Source organism: Haplochromis burtoni, unplaced genomic scaffold, assembly GCF_018398535.1.
Source record: "Haplochromis burtoni strain Fernald_Lab_line unplaced genomic scaffold, NCSU_Asbu1 Contig_353, whole genome shotgun sequence".
NCBI lineage: Eukaryota > Metazoa > Chordata > Actinopteri > Cichliformes > Cichlidae > Haplochromis > Haplochromis burtoni.
The window spans coordinates 410,559-430,238 of record NW_024582714.1 but is presented as its reverse complement, the minus strand read 5'-3'; the positions used below and the strand labels follow the sequence as shown (position 1 = coordinate 430,238).

Sequence of the window (19,680 nt, the reverse complement as noted above, 5' to 3'; positions counted from 1 at the left end):
AACAAACTTTAGTAGATATAGAGCGACGCTTACACTGTGATAAGTCCTCCAACAGATGGAGCTAAAGAACTACCATACAAAATCAGCTTAGCTGGCCTAGGAATATGGTGACGTCAAAGAGGTAAACAGGAAATTTTCATTTGTTGTGTTTATTAGCCTCTAAAACAGTTGAGAATGTTTATGCCTTGCATGTTATAACTGACTGACTGACCCATATATGTATGTTAGCATATCATCTGCTTATCACTTTTTGGACTTGCTTTTTCAACAGCAGCTGTTTAGGTGCAAACTGTCCACACCAGCAGATGCTGGCGAGTGATAAAAGGAAATTAAACAATTTTGTTTGCCTCAAAGGATGGATTTTTTTCTTTACTTTTATTTTCTCTTCCAAAGATAAAGTACTTCCAACATCCAGTAGCAGTGGATGAAGATTTAATCTCTCTCCTGATGAATGACCCACTATTTCTCTGACAGAGGCCGCTGAGGCAGACTGCTCAGAATCCAACGGAAACAGTGAAATGACGGGAGACTTTCTCTCCATGATTACTCTAGCTTTCTGAGTGTTTGCCTGCGAGTGTGTATGTGGTGATAGTGCAGACACTGGCCCCATTTTAAAACTCTGGTGAAAGTAAACAGTTGATATGCAGATTATCAGGACACAAAACAAGACTAAGAAATATTAGACATCTAAGGTTCATATTTCATTGTGTGACAATGCAAAATAAATTCTTTTCGATCAGATCCACACTGCAAAATTTTGATTTAAGCAAGGTTTTCATCTTGTCTTGTCTAACGTTTTGGTTTGAATAAGGAGGAACTGAAGGAAAATACGCCTGCTTATTTTACTCAGGTACTGGCTCACTCGTCCGTATCACGGGAAGAGGAGGAAAGACTAAAATTACGACTTCAATATAATATTCCTATGTAAATTTTAAAGTGTAATAATATTTTCATTTTCTTTTACATTTTGTTTTAGTGCAGCTTTATTTGACAGCTAAATTTAGTAAAGATTTTCCATTTTTTTAATACTTTTACCTCCTCCTTCATATAATTTCTGAAGAACGCTGTACTTCTGCTTCTCCATAGCTACTTTACAAACTATGCTTTTGTGTTAAATGGTACCTGATGCACTTGAAATTCAATTCAGTTAAAGTTTATTTATACGGCACCAGTTCCCAACAACAGTTGCCCCAAGGCACTTATATTGTAAGGTAGAGATCGTGCAACAACAGAGACAATAATAATACAATACAATAGTCCCTTTTGACAGGAAGAAACTTCCAGCAGAACCAGGCTCAGGGAGGAGCAGCCATCTGCTGTGACTGGTTGGGGTGAGGTGAGGAAGACAAGTCAAAGAGACGCTGTGGAAGAGAGCCAGAGATTAATAATAACAAATGATTACATAAATGCAGTTAACCTGTTTCAGATTCTTGCGAGTTGTTTGTAGTTTCTGTTGCTGAGTATTTCCAGTACATAAACATTAATCTTTTTTTAAACTTTAAAATAAAGTCCTTTTTGTCCTTTGAGGCAAAAAACGAGAAATGTTGTTTCCACTTTTATGTCTGTACTTGATTATGTTGATGTGATTTATATTCATGTGTCCTCAAAATAGTAATATATATTGGATTCTGTCTATCGTGGACCAATGAGATTCATTACAAATTACAAAGTATTTATAAGTATCTTGTGGTTTGGGTGGTGTGCGTTCTTATGTCATACACTGAGCCCACTGGTGTATTTGTTTTTTGAAGCTAATTTTGGTTTGGTTTCACTTATTTACAGCCTTACATTCAGATATTATGTTAATCAAAAAGGTTATTATCTCAGGTACCAGATTTAATTCATTCGGTCTCTCCCAAAACTTCAAACTGATTTTGGAAAAGTTGTGTTTAAATTTGAAGCTCCTGCCTCCTGCAATCAGCAGCTACAACTAAAACTCAAGGAACTGGTCTGTCACATATTGAATTTAAGGAATAAATGACTTTTAAATGACTTGGATGCAGTTACTTCAAGCAACTTATGATTGTACTGCTGTTCTCATTGGCCAGGACACTCTTGAAAAAGAGATTTTACAGGTTAAAAAAAATCGAATCTTCTCATACAATATGTTTTTCAGCAGAACAGGTACTTTTGAAGTGTATAAACATTTGTCCGTAATACTAAACGCTTCATATAAGAATGATTTTGAACGCAATACTTTCATTTATAAGTAGCAAATTTTAAGGCCAGCATATGATGATGTGCTAAGTAATCACTATGAGCCTGAAGCTCAGGCTGCACTGCTCAATGCTTCTAGTCAAGCAGTTTTTCTATTCTTGGCTCTATGTGATAACCGTCGGGGCAAATATCCCTAATATTGTCATGCACACAGCACTTTCACCTACCTGTCATTAAAGCTTGTGCTTCGAGGGCAGTCATTGAGAATAAAGTTTAAAGAAAGGATGGAGGGAATGGCACATTTCAGACATTAAATCAGACAGTATGAAATGGGTGAAAAAAAAACTGCGAATGCGGAAAAGCTACTCTAGCAGTTTCCAATAACAAAAACACTGGAGTAGAAATGAACATAATGACACCCCTATAAGGAAAGAATCTGAATTTCCTGAGAGAAAAAAAGCTTGAGTCAGAGTTTATAAATGTGCTACTTTTATGTTTTTAACGACTCTTTGAAGTCGTTAAAAACCAGCCTGCAATTAATTTTTGCTCAGTAAAGTTTCGGTAATCTCTAAAAAGCCAAAACCTCAAAGCAAAAGACTTTTGATACACTTGCCATCTACAAGATAGCTTTTCTTCTTTCAGAACTGACCTGGACGATAAAGCTGTGTAACACTGTGATTTGGCACTGCCCTGTTTTTGTTTCTAAAAGGTGTACACTCACTGTTCACTTTAAATTGAGCTCATATATTTTGACTTTATGTGGACATTATTCCTTTGTTGTTGCAGCAGTGCACTATCGGGATCTGAGAGAGTTAGTGAAGTTGGAAACTCCATTAGCAGGAGCCACTGATGAAAACCCATCAAAGGCTCAGCAATTGCGATTGAGGTCAGGGGAAAGACCTGGCAGAGAAACCACACAAAGCCATAAAGCCTAAGGTAGCTGCCGCTCATCGAGCATCAGCACTTGAGGAAGAATAACTGTGTCGTTGTCTGCAGACCTGTTGAATTAAAGGGGGCATTAACTGCTGCTTCCGCTGCATTATTGATGGAGAGCTCCATTCCTGAGGCCGTAATGCCTCCTATTTTTTCCCTTGCAATTTTCTGGTAGACATCTCACTGTCTTCAAACACACTTTCGTGCTGAAAGAGAGCGAGGGTTCAGGCAGAGTGCTTGCACTGTTCCCCGCAGGTTGCTTTTATTTTAAGCTGAAGCACCACAATCAGTGTCGAACCACGAAGCCTCCACAACTGAAAATAATCGCAGCATGACAAGCATGGGATGATTGGGGTTATGCAAGGTGCCACCTACAGTAACAAGACCTAAAAAGGTAGTCAGGCTTCCTCAGAGAGGTTGCAAATCACATGACAGCTCAAGTGCAGCAGATATCCGTTTCTCCGTGTGTTTTGACCTCAAAGAGACAAAACCAGAGACTGTTATTAGATTTTGATGCCAAATTCTCACTAACTGGAATTTACCTCATGAGTCACCTCAGCTCCCACCTGCAGTACATTTGTTGTAGAGCTCCCTAACAAAGGCTCACACTGCTGGCTTTATCTGCTCTCACACAGCTTGAGACACCTTACCTCCCGGCTGACCTCATCCTGTCATATGATTTAATGAGCGAAGCCGTGTCACAAACTACAGTGGCAGAGGTGTGACAGGATAGGTCTATACAATGCATAGAAGATTAATGAGGCCATCTCCTCCTTCAATGTGTGTGAGAAACGCAGCTTGAGGAGGAAAGAAACTTGATGACTTTAGAAATTATATGATATAAATGACGCACACAGAATCAAAATAACAGCTCCTCTATTTATATTCAGTTATGAAGCGATGCGAAGCCTGTCTCTGGTCTACATACACTATCTGGGTTGAATTTTATAGCTCGGCAGTGATAATGGTATGACATTTTTCTTGTACACTATCCATGGGTTTTTGTGTGTAGTGCCCTTTGATTTTACTTTGTGCTTTTGTGCTGGTGTTTATGGAGTCTTCTGTGAAGTAGATGGCTTTGGCTTCATGATGACAACACTCTCGGAGGGCGGTCCAAAATCAATCAAATACAAGTCCAAATGCTTGCATCCCATCTCCTACAGGCTATTTCAAAGGTTGGTATTGATTATTCCACCCATTCTTGCCATTCAGGGGGGGCCGACGAAAGAGCATGCTTGAGAAATGGAGAGATGATAATGAAATTAAAGGAGGGGAGGCTTTTGTAGCCTGGACACTAATGCATGGGGAGAGTGGAAGCTGAATGTCAAAGACACAAAAATGTGTTATCGTAAACTCGATGAGTATTCACGAGCCTAATTCATGTCATAACGCTGAAGTTCTTCAGAGTGGCTCGTTCGCACCAATTGTATGTGTGGGTGGTGTGTTTGGACAGGGTAAGGGAAGGGGTTTTGATAAGAGGGGAGTCTTTTTTTGTGAGAACTGAGGAGGCGCTTCATCTTGTTCTTATCCTCTGATTCTATTTTGGACTTTTTTTAGAAAGAAGAAATCTTCTAGGTTACAACAAAAGATGGTGTTCATGTGTTTCACAGAGGTGTGAAAAACCCTTCAGCACACAGCTGTCTTCCTTTTTCGTGTTCACTTGCATTTAGTGGCTCTAATGAAGATTTCAGTAGCCTATTCACCCTCTTTTTTTAAGAATAAAAGGAAGAACATAAGAAAGAAAGTCAGGTGACATTGCAGGACAACATCAGACCTTAAAGGAAGAGAATTTAATTTTCCTATTTTTTTTAACAATAATTTATTCACAGCTCTGAAACTCATGGAAGAAAAGTGGATAAATAATAAATTGTTCAAAGTTGTCATTAATAAAAGTATTGAGTGCTTAAATTGCCATCATTGAGGCCTACTGGCACCACTGTTTATAAGATGTTAGGGAGCTTATTGCCATTTCTTCATAACTGAAGATTTTATTTTGAAATATTAACGATGCCGGGGAGTCTATATTAAAATAAAAGTATTCAAATATATGTAGTACTTCTTCACTTCAAAAAATTTTCACACAGTCCCTAAATCTTTTCTTGGGTCCACCCACTGACCGAAAATAGCTCAAAGCGCTTCTTCTAAAATCATGCAGCATGATAAACTGGTTGTGTCTCAATATGAAATATGCCTTACTATAAAAACATCCTTTCGATAAAACATCTTAAATAAACCAATCAGCATAAAAAGCTGCAAACAAATGGCTGCAAGTGGCACTGGCGTAATTAGTGACTCATCTGATTCAGTTTTTATTTCATTGCTGTAGTTTGCTCGCTACTGCTGCATTCAAGAGGGCACGACCATCCAGTTACCAACGTCTGAAGCTTTCTGATAAAGGTCCTCCCCGTCGCCACCGGAGACTCCAATCCAACAGAACCGCTGGATGGCGCTAAAACACCAGCGCTGCATCAGGAGGCTCCACACGCGCTGTGATGAATCCGGCTGCTCTCTCATCACTCGGACAGCTCAGATCCATTTCTCCAACTGCGAGAAAACGTTGCCAAACACCCATCTGCAACCAGTATGTTGAAGGGGGATTGTAAAAATCCACTGCATCCTTGAATTCAGAAAGTATGAGTGACGGTCCGGCGTGTTGTCCAGCTGCCGTGGAGCTCTGGCGGATGGGAAGTTGTGAGTCAGAGGCGGAGGACCAGTAACTTTTATAGACTTTCAAGTCCACCGCCTCCAAGTATCCAGCAGCCCCACTTTAGACTCATTTCTCTCAGGGATTGTGCGTCTGGAGAGCTTAACATTAGACCAGTGTTTTAGGTTATGTGTTGTCCAGGGCGTCTTGTAGCGACAAGGAAATGCCATTTGCCTAAAGAAGAGGCTTCCGTTTTTTTGTGGCTGGCAATGGAGAATAAATGAAAGGGACAGTTCCCGGGATTAACTGAATGAACAACGGCAGGTAGGTTGGAATTAGAGTTTATAATTTGTTATTCCTATCTGTGGAAGTGGATACTATATATGTATATTTATATATCTATATGTATATCTATCTATCTCTCTATATATGATTGCAATTAATATTCTGAATTTCTAATGCTTAACAACTCATGTGCGACTGTGAAATGGCAGCAAAATCTACGATTGACTATGATAAATAGCTTTTTACAAATCATCAGGCACCAATGGGCTACTGGAAACTCATGACTTTAGGTGGCGTACAGGTGTAGCCGCAGGCTGGCAAATGTTCAACTTTATGTTCTCAAGATTCAGTGAATATTAGATGTGGGCATCAACATGAATCCATCACTGACAGTTCCGATTGGACAAAAAAGTTTCCCTCTGAGAGATCTGCCCATGTGCACAAAGGCACGAAAGGAACTCCCTTCTATGTGGAAATGCATGCAAGCAACATGCTACTGTTTTAAGTGATGTCTATCTATCTCGGACCCCCAAATCTCCATATTCCACATTACTGGTACCTTGGCAAAGGTAACTCTAAAACATAAACGTTGCTCCCTGCAGTGCAAAGTTAAATGTAGAGCTGAATTCACAGCAGGTGCAAGTGTGCTTCCCTTTAACCCCAACATAAGAGAAAAGCAGCTCCAGCTATAAACAGCTTGTTTGTGACTTCAGCAAAGTACAGTGGTGTTATCTCATTGTATTATATTGCAAACATGCAGAAGGAGTCCCTAATGAGAACTGGCTCATGTGTTTGGTGTCAGCTGTTGCACGCAGACTGTAGATATTTATTATTATGCCTGCACGCCACTGTGAATATATTCCTTTCTTGCAGCCTTGACTTTCCACTCTCCCTCTCCTAATTTGTTTCATACGCTCTCCTTTTTTTTTTTTTTAAATCCACCTCAGTCTATCTACTTGTTCACCTCGTTCTTTCATTTGCCCTTCATCCTCTTGACAAGTGTTGTGTGGTCAGCTTTTTTTTCTTCCCCTCAATTAGTGCTATCATCGCATTTCATCCTGCAGAATATGGGGATGGTAATAACCTTACACTCCTATTGCGGGGTGATACAATTCTGCTGTGATTAATTGAAGTCCCCTCAGAGAGTCAGAGGAGGTGTAGATCTTCCCTTTCACACTCGCTGACAGGCAACCCATTATATTGTTTTATAGATCGCCGTCAGTAGCCCTTGAAGCTGCCTGCGGCCCACTGTTGTTCTGGAGGGTTTTATTGTGCAGCGTTATTGGCTGGTAATGCTGACAGGCAGAGCAAAGGCCACCGTGGGATTAAGGGAGATGGGATCCCTGTGACAGTTCCACTGTATTTGACAGTAAACTGGAAACTTGGAAGAAAAAGATTTGCTCGCTCTGCAGTGGTAGTTGTAAAAAAGAAAGAAGGAGATGAAGAAAAAAAAAGTGGGGATTTGTTATGAAGTCACGTTCACCATAACACTGGCTTACTTCACATCTGCACAGAGTACTCTAACAAGTGGTGAAACAAACACGGGCCGTTGGTATGCAACAAAACACACTTTAGCAATGCCAAATAAGTAGCTTGTACAGGTAAGACAGATTAGCCTGCAATTTCTATAAAGCTACCATTAGACAGACATTGCAACAAACAACAGTGCCTGAAAAAGGCAGAGTATAGACTGAGGCTTGGAGAGAGTACTTGATATGCATGAGCCACCAGGTGATTTCCAGAGGAAGAGAACACCATGGATAAGAGGCTTGTGTCTAGTTTTAAGGAGCCACCCCAGGCAGTATTTGTGTTCTCTGCCAGCTTCCTGCTCACTCTGTCAGATCAATAGGGCATAATAGAAGAGTGCGGATTGTGTTTGCAGGCATGAGACAAAATAATACAAGCATTGTATTGTTTTTTCACCTCGTACATGTGTTGTGTAGTTGTACAATTAAGATTGCCTGTTTGTACTGCACATCTTCTATTTTTTTGCATTTCCTGATGTTTGAGCATGTCAGGCATGTCCGCATGTGCACGTTACATATACATTTAACAGCCCAGTGCTTTGACACCGAGAGCATTGCAGAGCAGCACCACGACTTAACCATAAAATCTGGGGTATTGCATCATTCCACACATTCTCTATTCACCACCAGCCCTGCAGATTTGGTTTAGCGGAACAATAAAAAGTCAGCCATCTATCTACATGATTACACCCGATTTCAGCACCTCAAGATTCGGTGCTCAGCGGTGTTCATAGGCTAATGTGTTTAGAAAGCACAGTTTGTTCCACCTATCAAAGCGCCAGCTCGAGCTGCTGGGGTGAATCCATCGGGTGTTTAAAGGGAAATTCAAAGCACCACCATAGCGAACGAAGTGCAGCATTGTGACGCTTGCATGCAGCTCTGTCATGTACAGTGGAGGAGGAGGAGGACAAGAGGACAGCACATCCCATGTTTTATAGATGCCATTTAAAGGTGCATGCCTGGGATGGGCTGGCTGAAATGAACTGTAACCACAGACTAAACACCAAGACAATAAACTAACAAATTGGTTTTCTGGAAGCCAGCAGTGTCCCACTCACTCGCCTGGGCTGATGTGTGGCGAGCTGTTTTTTTTTTTGTTTTTTTTTTCCCTGAGAGATTAGGCTGTGAGCACAACTCCATCTCTTATTTATTCATGCTGATTTGCTGTGTGCATGTTTGGCTGTGGGTGTGTGTGAGAAAGGGAGACGGGGAGCAAGAGAGCACGCGTGTGTGTGCAGTTGAAGTGTAGCGGTGTTTGTAAAAAAAGTGGGTGTTTTCCGGAGCATTTATATGAATGGTGTGTGTGGGGGGCGCATTGTGCTTGTGTGTACAGGCTTCAGCATCGCCTACTGCCTGATTAAAATTGTGTTGTGCGTGTTGTGAGGTCATTGCAATATATCAGCTCCCTCTGTTGTTTGTTCAGTATATATGACTGAAGTAGAGACACTCATAAGGTTCACCTGACAGTCTTGGAAAAGCTAGATCTACTTGTCATCTGTTTAAACAATTTTTTTAAACTTTAAGATTGAATCATTTGATAGATTTTTTTTTGGCATCATTGTTTTCTGTCTGGATACATCTAGGTATTCAATTTCACGATTTGGATACATTTTTTGTTCATAACTATTAAACAAAAATCTGCACCATGTCAGCTTGGGTGCCTTTCATCCCTCTCACTCACAGCAGGAATCATCATGCTTGACTTCATGTTATTATTTCTTTGTAGCTAGAATAGCACCTTGAGAAAAATGTATAGACAGTTATTATTAAAAAGTTGGAAAGGAATCATGTTTGGTTATTTCTTAAAAAACCAATGCAGGTTTGAATCATTTGCATTGTATCCACAAAGATAAGATAAGATAAGATAAGATAAGATAAGACTTTATTAATCCCACAACGGGGAAATTAGTTATAGAGTTATAGAGTCTAACTGCTGTTGGGATGAATGATCTGCGAAAGCGCTCCTTCCTGCAGCGAGGGTGTTTCAGTCTCTGACTAAAGGAGCTGCTCAGCCCACTCACATACTCATGCAGTGGGTGATGTGGGTTGTTCATGATGGATGTCAGCTTTACTAACATCCTCCTATCGCCAACCACCTCCACAGACTCCAGGGGACATCCCAGCATGGAGCTAGACCTCCGCACCAGTTTGTCAATCCTGCTCCTGTCCCTGTCCGTGCATCCACCCCCCCCAGCAGGCCACTGCATAGAAAAGGGCAGATGCTACCACAGTGTCATAGAATGTCCTTAACAGAGTCCTGCAGACTGAAGGACTTCAGTCTCCTCAGCAGGTAGAGTCGACTCTGGCCCTTCTTATACAGGATGTCTGTATTTGTAGTCCAGTCCAGTTTATTGTTGAGTTTTACAGTTAAAGTTTTACAGAACAAAAGTTCGACACCCTGAAAGAGTTCTGCTGTGACAAACAACAGTGATTCTTTCCTCTATAAGATAACTACAGAGTTTCCCACCTCCCCTGTCATTAACATCAGCACAAAAACTGTGCCAGGAGCTTCGTTATGTGGGTATCTATGGCTGAGCAGGTAGGTTAGTACTTTTGTTCATATAGCGTATGTTCCCTAATTTTGGTAGGTTAAATCATTCACTTCTTCAGTGACGTGCATTTATGCCACATAAGACTTTGTATACAGTATAGCAGGTGGACATTTTTTGCATTCTGTGATGATCCACAGAGAGACATTTTTTAAAATTAGAATTAAATACACATTTTCACAGTTGAATGCCTTTTTAAATATTTAATACAATTGAAACTATTAATTAAAGTCCTAATCTACAGTACTGTATATTACCGCTTTGTGATTTGAGTTCTTTCTCCCCTGCAAAATTTCTGCTCTGGGAGTGGCAATACTCTCGCTGTACTGTTCAGTGAGTGACATGCTGCTGTTTCTAAGTGGTCATTTTACCTATAAAGCTGAAATCACAACACAGCCATAATCTTTAGCTCATAGGTAATTTTGTGATTTTGTGAGATGATGCCATGGCTATAAAGTCTGTCTGTGCTGCCTGATTCTTCACGTATGCTGCTGCTGAAGGTCCAGAGCACAGAAGCAGTCAGGATGGCCCTGTATTGGAACAGCCTTACACTGTTGGGAGAGCTGTGCTATAGCTTTAGTCATCCCCAGCTGTGGTGTCCCATCTTTATATCATTAAAACAAAGGGAACCATCAAGTAGAGGTACTTTTTGGATAATTTAGCTGCAAATCTCAAGATGTATCTGAGTAAAACACATGTACTGTTTATGATTTGTTGAAGCTGACAATAAAGCTTTTGAGACAACTAACAGTTTAGATTTTTGCACCTTGTTCACTTAACTGTTACAGTTTTTGGAGAGTTTTCATACCTTCTTTGATCATCTTTATCCCCTCTCGCATTCATCTGGTCAAGTTGAAAACTCGTGGTGTTAATTACTTATGTATGACACTTTTAAATGGATTCTTTCAACATGGAACCGGCGCAGTCTCCTGACAGCTTGTTGTACATGGATTTTCTAAGACCCAATGGTTCAGTCCACTCAGTGAAGATGCTTAGTATAGAGCAGAGGTAATACATGACTCTTCCTGGGTAATTCTCCAGCTGACTCTCAAAGTCTTGAAGACACTGAGGACAATTAGGTTTGAATGGATCAGAGCCTCAGAAGGGAAATTCACTCTTCCATGGAGGTGGTTTTCAGCTTTGCCGGGCATCAGACTTTTCTACCAACAATCCTTTCTTTTGCTCTCCTTTATTCCTCCTTTTTGACGGCTCTTCTGTTGTTAGGCAGATTTTGGCAGCTCTCGCTCACAGTATTCTACCATTGTGCCTACATCTCATCAACGTCCTCCTGAGTACAGCAACAAAAAAACGAAATTCTCCAAGCCTTCAACCATCCACCTAGTGAAAAGGTTGGGGAATTGCAGATTTGAGAAACCCAAATCCTAAATTGTGGTCCTTAGGGGAGAAAGGGTGCTATCATTTTTTTGTTGGCAGACTCTTTTCTCTTGGCAGACTCTTGTGGTGCCTGAGGGTCCATAGCAGTATGTTTTTTTCCTCTCATATTTTGTATGGTGTTACTGTCAAGCTCCAAATCATGCCTGTAATCATTGGACTACAATCTGGGTAAAAATTGCAATTATAGGGTGTCGTTTCTGGCTTGTTATTTTAATTTTATTTTTTTGGTGAGAGAGCAGGATCATGGCAACCCTGTGTTATTAAGATGAAAGAAATCAGACTCAAAAAAAGAGACAATTAATGGCAAAGGTCTCTACATGCGCATCATGCGGGAAGGCTGATTTAGGCTTTCTTTTCCAAAATTGAAAGTTTCACTGGTTCCTGCTCTGGTTTTCTTACATGAATTTAGAGCTCATACTTTCTTTTTCTCCTACCCCTCATTATGTAAAAATGCAATTTTGTGACCTGACATGAAGTCCGGTCAGGTTTTTCCATGATGAGAGCCCAACAGTGGAAGAGGTGAGGACTTCTTCAAAGCAGGCTTCTATTTTCAGAATGCCCTTAAATATTGTGCAGAAGCCAGCAGCCAAACCTTGGTGTAATGAACAAAATGAAATGTGGGTACTTGTGTTTTCTTTGCACTATGACAGAATTAGCTCAGAGGTAACTCCAGTTCATGTTCCTCTTTCATCCATTCAAACACGCCTCCTCTTTCAGTCAGTTACGTACATGAACAATAAATACTTCACATTTCATTTTTAATTATTCTTTTGCAGTTTCGCCTTTCAGTTGCATTTGGGTAACCGATGACTAATGAATGAAGCAGACTTGTGTATGTGTGAGAGAGGAAATGGGGAACGTTTTGAAGCATGAGCCAGGATTGTCAGGCGGGGGGTCAGATGGGCTTATTAGTGCTTCTCCTGGTGGTGGGAGACAAAACAATTACCTGTAAAAACTGTTATGTAAAAGCCAGACTTTTAAAATGTTTTTAAATTATATAGCAATGATTAACTGTTTTCATTAACTAAAGAAATTAGAATTTAGAAGAAATTGTAAAGGCATGGATGACAAAATTGTGAGAAAGTACACCCACTACTGTTTGAATACCCGAGCTTAACAGATACTTTATCAGCTCTTCACTTGAAGCTAACTTTTAATGTAACCTTCACATTTACTGCCGCTTCTTCATTTAAAGCGGTAATGTCGAGCATCTTTTTAATTCATCTGATAATGTTAAAGCTGAAGCTGCTGCATACACAATGTCTTGACAGTGTGGAGGAATATTTCACTGTAGAGTTTAATATTTGAAGTTCAGTGCTATTTGGCATCGAATGGTTCATTTTACTGTTGAAGTGTCAGACCTGAATATCGGTACCGGCTACCACATTTCTGAGATTATATTGTTGCTTCATTATTTTTACAAACTCTGCATGTGTGGGCATCCCAATTCTTTGTCTAAACTCTTTGTTTTTGTTTTGACAGAGCTTTCAGGAGTCAGTTTTAAAAGTACAAAAATTGAGCCGCTTATCTTCCAATGATTTTACTTTCTAATTTGGCTACAGTTTGAATCATGTTTTCTACATATAATTTGTTTGTTTGTTTCTTTGATGCTATTGATGCTTCATTATTGTTACTTCTTTACTTTTTTCCTTGGTATGTTTTTCTTTTTTTAAAGAAAATGACATAATACATATGTTTCTTTTCAAATCAAGCTCTTGTAGTCTAATAAAATTTAGATTAGACTATGTATAATAATGTAGGCTCCATTTAATTAGTAGTTTCAATAGTCATGAAACTCTGAAATGTGCGACACAAACCAGAAAATGAAAACATTTGCCTTCCAAGTAACATGTTGGCTGCAGGAGTGAGGCACAGCTTATTAATATGGACCCCTAATATGGACTACTGCATCAATCTGCTGGTGACCAAAGCAATCACAAGTAGCAGTTCCCTCTTTGCAACTGATTTTTTTCAAGCCAGTGGTTGTTGACAGCTTATCGCCCACGGGTCTCTAGGTCTGTGTGACTGGACCCTTAAGCATTAATAAGTAAAAATATGAAATTAAATTCATGGCATCACTTGCTATGAAGTAACTGACATCTCTGATCATCTCAGGACTATATACCCTGTTGTTAAATATTACTTTACACTAGTTTTTGCTCACAGATTTGTATTAAATGTTTCTGTTTTTCACAGTGCCTATGCTGTGGCTTTTTACCTTGTTGGTTTGTAAAAAGTCTGTGGAGATGACAGGCAGGCAGAAAGAGACACTGTTGCAATGTTACATGAATTGATCTCTTTACAGAAATGTAATTACTGCTACTGTGAAGGACGTCACATGCTAGTTACATAAATTCCTACAACACTGCATCTTTTCGATACATGACTTTCTTAAAGCGTAAAGCTCTGCCCATGTGACCTCAGACATACATGCTGTTATGTAGATAAACAGATGCTCAATTAGAAGAATTTTGCGTTGAATTCAGAATCTGTGATTGATGATTTTAAGATTTTAAGCTTAAGTGGCAGTCATCATAATAATAATAATAATAATAATAATAATAATAATAATAATGGGAATATAATATAAATGTTCTGTATGAAGCAGTAGGAAATTTAGAGAAGCCCTCTGTAAAATCAGAAATCAAATAGAAATTAGTTTTACCCTGGTGACAGTGTAAACAAACCATTATATGCATTAAAAAAAGGGAAGGGAATTTATGAGCATCCATAAACAATCATATGTTCTTTGTTCTGCCAGAGAATCTCTTGGGCAGTACTATTCTGAAGTGTTCACCCCCAATCTGCCATAAAAGAACGGAGTAAACTTCCAGAACGGCTGGTTAATCAGTGTGCTAACTTGACTCTAAAGTTCGCACTTCTGTTGAGATTCAAGAATTAAGCATGTTTGCATGTGGATTCCATTTCCGGTCGGAAAATCACATTAAATGTTGAGAAAACTCACAAAATCTAACTCGAGTAAAAACATCACTGATCTTATTCCTGTTTTTAAGGGATTCAACTGGATACAAGAATTTGTAATGATGGGCCTTGTACCATTTTAGAAAGAGTGGCACGATGCTGCCCAGACCCTTTGTGTCTGTGTGAAGATTCAAGCTTAGGGTCTCTTGTAGATTTATTCATTTCATCCACCCATTTTCTCAGTCGCTTATTCAATTTTGTGTCACAGGAGGTGCTGGAGCCTTTCCCAGCTGACCTGTTTCCCAGGTACATCAGTCTATCACAGCACCAACTCTATCTCTTGTAGATTCTCTTATCGTTTTCCTCTTGTGGCCACTCTTGTATCTGTACTGCACATGGACGCTTTCCTGCAATACAGTTCTCGTGCTTAGATGGATGTTCCTTTTCTACACCAGTATCAATTTTCAAATACAAGGCAGAATTATAAAGGATGGATTGAAAATGCATTTTATTTCCTATCCCTGTGCGCTCTCCTTGCACTCTTGTCTTTCCTTCAAATACACATCGTATTCACATGCACACACAATAACTGCTTCACCGCAATGTGTGGGGTGACTAATTTCTCCTGGGCTTTGGACATAGGTGTGTGTGTGTGTGTGTGTGTGTGTGTGTGAGAGAGAGAGAGAGAGAGAGAGAGAGAGAGAGAGAGAGAGAGGGTGAGAAGGAGAAAATGAAAGAGAGGAGAAGCAGTGGTCCACTGGCAGCTCAGAAGAAGCCGCCCACACCCAACAAGCCTGATACCACCTCTTGTGTCATCCCTTAGCTGACAGTCTGTCTGTTCTGCCTCATAAACCAGTGCATGCCCAGAGCACCCTAAATGCGTATAGCCTCTATGGGACCATATCAATTTGATCACTGTTTACTCCCCAGCTTCACATACTGGAGACAAATCACAATCAATGCACAAGACAAATTGAAATCTAAGTGTGCAGTTTTTGCATCCAATTTGAGCTATCTCTGCTGGATTCTGTAGAGTGGAACGGCTGCCAATCACTAGGACTTTGTTTACTCTCTGTGTCCTGCTGACAACTGGCTGGTACAAAATATCAGCTGCTGTAATGTCACACACTGTGCCTTTGTACAGTTTGATAAACACTGAACTGAAATAGGCCATATGGCACTAAAATACGTGATGCATGTTGTGCACATACAGTTATAAGAGAAAACAACAGCGCTGTAACGCTAATAGTCATTTAGATTTATTTTCGATTTATCACCAGAGAAAGCTTTTTAGAAACTATGTGTTTAAAAAATATTTTTTTTCTGTTCAAAGAATCTAAAGTAGCTCAAAGAAAATGAAGTGGTTTGATGAGTTGCAACGAGTAATTGTCCAGATCTGCAATGAATGAGTGAGATTGGAGAAAATCTGAGCAGCAGTTCAACAAGAACATTACTAGAAAGATTTTCCTCAGATATGCAAATATTACTGAGTTTTAGTACCCCTTTGTAACCCCCGTATGTTTTATTAACTTTTTTGCTTTGCAACCAAAACCCATTTATTAACCACTGTCATGAAGCTGAGTTGATATTTTAATCATTGTATCTTTATTGGTCCACAATTGGTACATTCCTCTAGCGGTTACCTCATGGATCTGGAAATGTGACGATGGGCAGCAAAAAGAAAGAAAACATGGCTCTCATTTTATTTTTCAGGACTTTATCTGCTAGGCTGTCCAGGCACAGAACCTCCTGAGATAGGTTGATGTAGTCTGCCTTTAGTACTGTGTGGTCTCCCGTTAGGTCTTCAAAGAACTCTCCACTCGCTATTTGTCACCTCACTGCTGATGAGCTCTCAGAGTTAGATAAAATTTGTGTATCACATCTGATCAGTACCCACCCCAAGACACACATATGTGCTCGATTTGGGCACAAAGAAGACCAGGGATATATTTGTTTCACTTGGTTGATAAATGAAGCAGCAAAGCATTAAACTCGATCTCCACACTTGCAAAGCTAGAGTTGTGTTATATGTAACATACGCTTATTTCACCCAACTGGTGACGTGACTTGGAAGCTTTACTCCTGACAATGAACACCTTGCTGCTTCGCGATCAGAGACGTAATGGAGATATTTTTGCTGTAATTCCCATTCTCCCACTTGTACGTCTCTTAACACCTCTTCCCCTGGTCCTAATTTATTTAAACATTTAAAACAGGGACCTCAATTATTCACGTCCCTCAGCCGTCTGTGGCCCTGCCATGGCCTCCTGTGGCACTTCGGTGAAAAGTGTGTCTGGATGGACACATTCCCAGGCTGCTCATTAATTGATGCCTCAGTTGAGACCAGAGGGCTAGTGCTCTCTTGCTCCTGTTCTCTTGCTTTCTCTGCCGATCCAGCATGTCGTCTCATCCCTCTCTGACACGCAGGGTGGGAGAGGTGTTCTCAGACGGTGTGATGTCATGCAGTCGTTGTAAAAAGGCTCAAAGGGTGCTTTCACCCCACTGGACCGTTAAGAGGAAAGACTGTGTTGGACAAGGCTTTAGATCTGAAGGAAAAATTCACTTCACTCAGCAGGAGTCAAGACTGGTGTAAGTGGACAATGTACTTTTATTTTTTAACCTCTTTTTTTTTTGTCCTTCCCACATGCTTCCGTCTTCTAACTCTTGCACTTGTTTAGTTTCTATGAAGCTGGGTCCTCATTCAGCTGAGTGTGTGGATGATGTTTCCATCCTTTGCCTAATTTAAAGAGCAGTCTACAGCAGAAGGGAAGGTTCAAGGGGGTCAATATACTAAACATTTGTCCCAGGGAGCATAAAAAGTGCAGGCTAAAACAAGATGAAAAGTTGGGCAATTACGAACTGCAAAAATCATAGAAGACTGTGTTTTTTCTATTCATTAAATGGAAAGGCTACAGTAAGAACTGGCTTCGGGCCAAGCAAGAGTTTATTATCTTTTTCATTCCTAAATGTGTAACAATCTATATTTGCCCTGAACCGAGACATGTTTGCCTTGTGAGCCAATCAGTTACTGTCAGATATCTTTATTATCTACATAGCCAAAATTTTCAAGCTCGAGTTCAACCTGGAAGATTGTCCACTCTTGAATGAACAGCAGACACAATTAAACACGTACAATGTGTTGACTCACTGCACCTGTTCATTCTGAGCTTTAATCAACTTTCCCAAACCGTGTATGATCACAATCAAATGACTTCTTTTTTTTTTTTTAACAAGGTTGCTATGTCCCCAGTTTTTGCAAAAATAAAAAAAAAAATAAAAAAAGAGAGAGTGAAAAGCAGTGTTGACTTTTGAATCTTTTAAAGCTGAAAATACTCAGGTGGAGTTCATCACTAATTAAAATTGGTTATAATATTTTAATTTGATTTATTTTTGTTCGAGAGTCAGGGTCAGATGTTTAAACAGCATTCACTCAGGATTTTAGTTACACTAAGAAAAATGATCTTTTAAACATATTTCATAACGGTGCGTCAGTAAGACTCATTTTTATTAAGCTTTTCACTACACGTTTTTAGATTGAACTAGACTAGATCGTATTCAGAGTTCTAGAAAAGTAGTTTATTATTAGTTCTATCACATTTTTAAATGAGAACAGCCTCCTCCCATCCATGCAGGACCTAATTGGTGCAACTTCTTTCTCCGAAAAATGTGTTAACCGCTTAATTAGTAAAGAACAGTTTGAAAGATCGGGTTTTATACGTGAGACATCTCTGTACGAGCTTTTGTAACTGTAACTCTTCATTCACTCAAATATTTCCTACAACTGCCTGCAAACTTCAACCTGAGAATTAGCTCTGGCTTCAGTTGTCAAACTCTCTTAAATGTTAAATGATTGTCTTTAGCAGTACTGCTGGTCGCTGCTGTTTAAATTTTCATTAATAAAAGCCATGTCGACATTGTTTAGTATTACTACAGTCCATCACATGCAACACACACTTCTGGTGCTCGTTCAAGTCAATGATGGTAACAGCAAATCCTATTTACATAGTTGACTATTCACTGAAAACACAAATCTCTTCAACAAAGATGCATCAGTGTGAAACACTGCCAATGTCAGTGCCACTACTAATTAAGGTTTGTTAAATGTACTACCTCCATGACACAGCATATCTCTGCTTAACTTCTATTTGTAAAATTAGTATTTGTTGCACCTAAAAGCCTTTGAAAAACTGTGGCTATTTTTTTTTTTTACCTGCCACAGAAAGTTAAAGAAAAGGCAGGGCACTCAGAGGCCAAATAACGTCCAAAATACAGTCTTTAATCCAGAAAGAGATCAAACATGGAGACGCAGTCAGAGAGAGAAAGACGAGCAAAAAGGAAAGGTCCAAAAACAAGTACAATATAAATCAGGAAGAAATAATGAACAGGGAAACCTAGGAGAAGCAGGAAAATGCAAACATATGCCTGGAATGATTACCAATTGCATTCAACATACACAAATTGACAAGTGAGAAGTGAAAAGCAGAACATAAAGATAAAGACTAATAGGAAAAAGGTGTGGCAGGGAAAACACAGGTGACTGTATTGAGGGCGGGGCAAACAATTCACAAATTACTCAAGAGAAACCAATGATGACAGGATCAGTGCTCCCTGCTGTATTATTTTGCATTATTATTAAAATATCCCCTTCAAACTTGATGCATTTAGAGGTCTGGACAAAGTATCTGATCAAGTCCTTTGAAACTTGGTTACATTTATGAGTTACAAATCCTTTGGTGATGTTTTTCCCGTATGTATTGTTTATTAACTATGTTTTCTAGAGGTCAGAAAAGATAAAACTTTATGTAAGAAATATGTGAGCTAAGAAAAGCCGCAGTGTTTGTTTTTCTTTGTGTTTTCTGTCTTGTTAACCATCTTCCAATCCCTTAATTCTTTTATTTATATATTTATGTCTCACTTTCTGTGTTGGTGCTAGATCATTTATATGTTGTTCTTTTGGAGGAATATATGTGAAAATATTTTAATTTGGGTTTGGTTGAGGTTTTATTATTACTCCAGGTTCTGATTAATAAGTGTATTTCCTGCTTTGATTTCTTTTTTCTAGTAGATTGCAAACTTTGTTTCCTGTGACATCTTTGAGTCTTGCTTTTAGGTTAAGGTTATGCCAGGGCAGAATTTCAGTTCTGCATCCTTTGTCTTAGTTTAGTTGTGATTTTTTTTTCCCCACTCTATTTCCTCTCTGTTTTTCCGTGTTCACGACGTTATCCTCTGGTGTTTCCTTGTCTCTGTCTTGATCTTTTAGTGTGAGTTT

General features: G+C 39.5%; 1 protein-coding gene across 1 annotated transcript in view; it reads left to right on the top strand.

Moving 5' to 3' along the window:
* The first annotated feature begins 5,259 nt into the window (after positions 1 to 5,259).
* tafa3a (TAFA chemokine like family member 3a) overlaps positions 5,260 to 19,680 on the top strand; it is a 111,139-nt gene continuing 96,718 nt past the window's right edge. Inside the window, exon 1 of the mRNA XM_005942960.3 lies at positions 5,260 to 6,058. Within this exon, the coding sequence (XP_005943022.1) occupies positions 6,045 to 6,058 (14 nt within the window). The 5' untranslated portion in view covers positions 5,260 to 6,044. The remainder of the gene's footprint in view (positions 6,059 to 19,680) is intronic.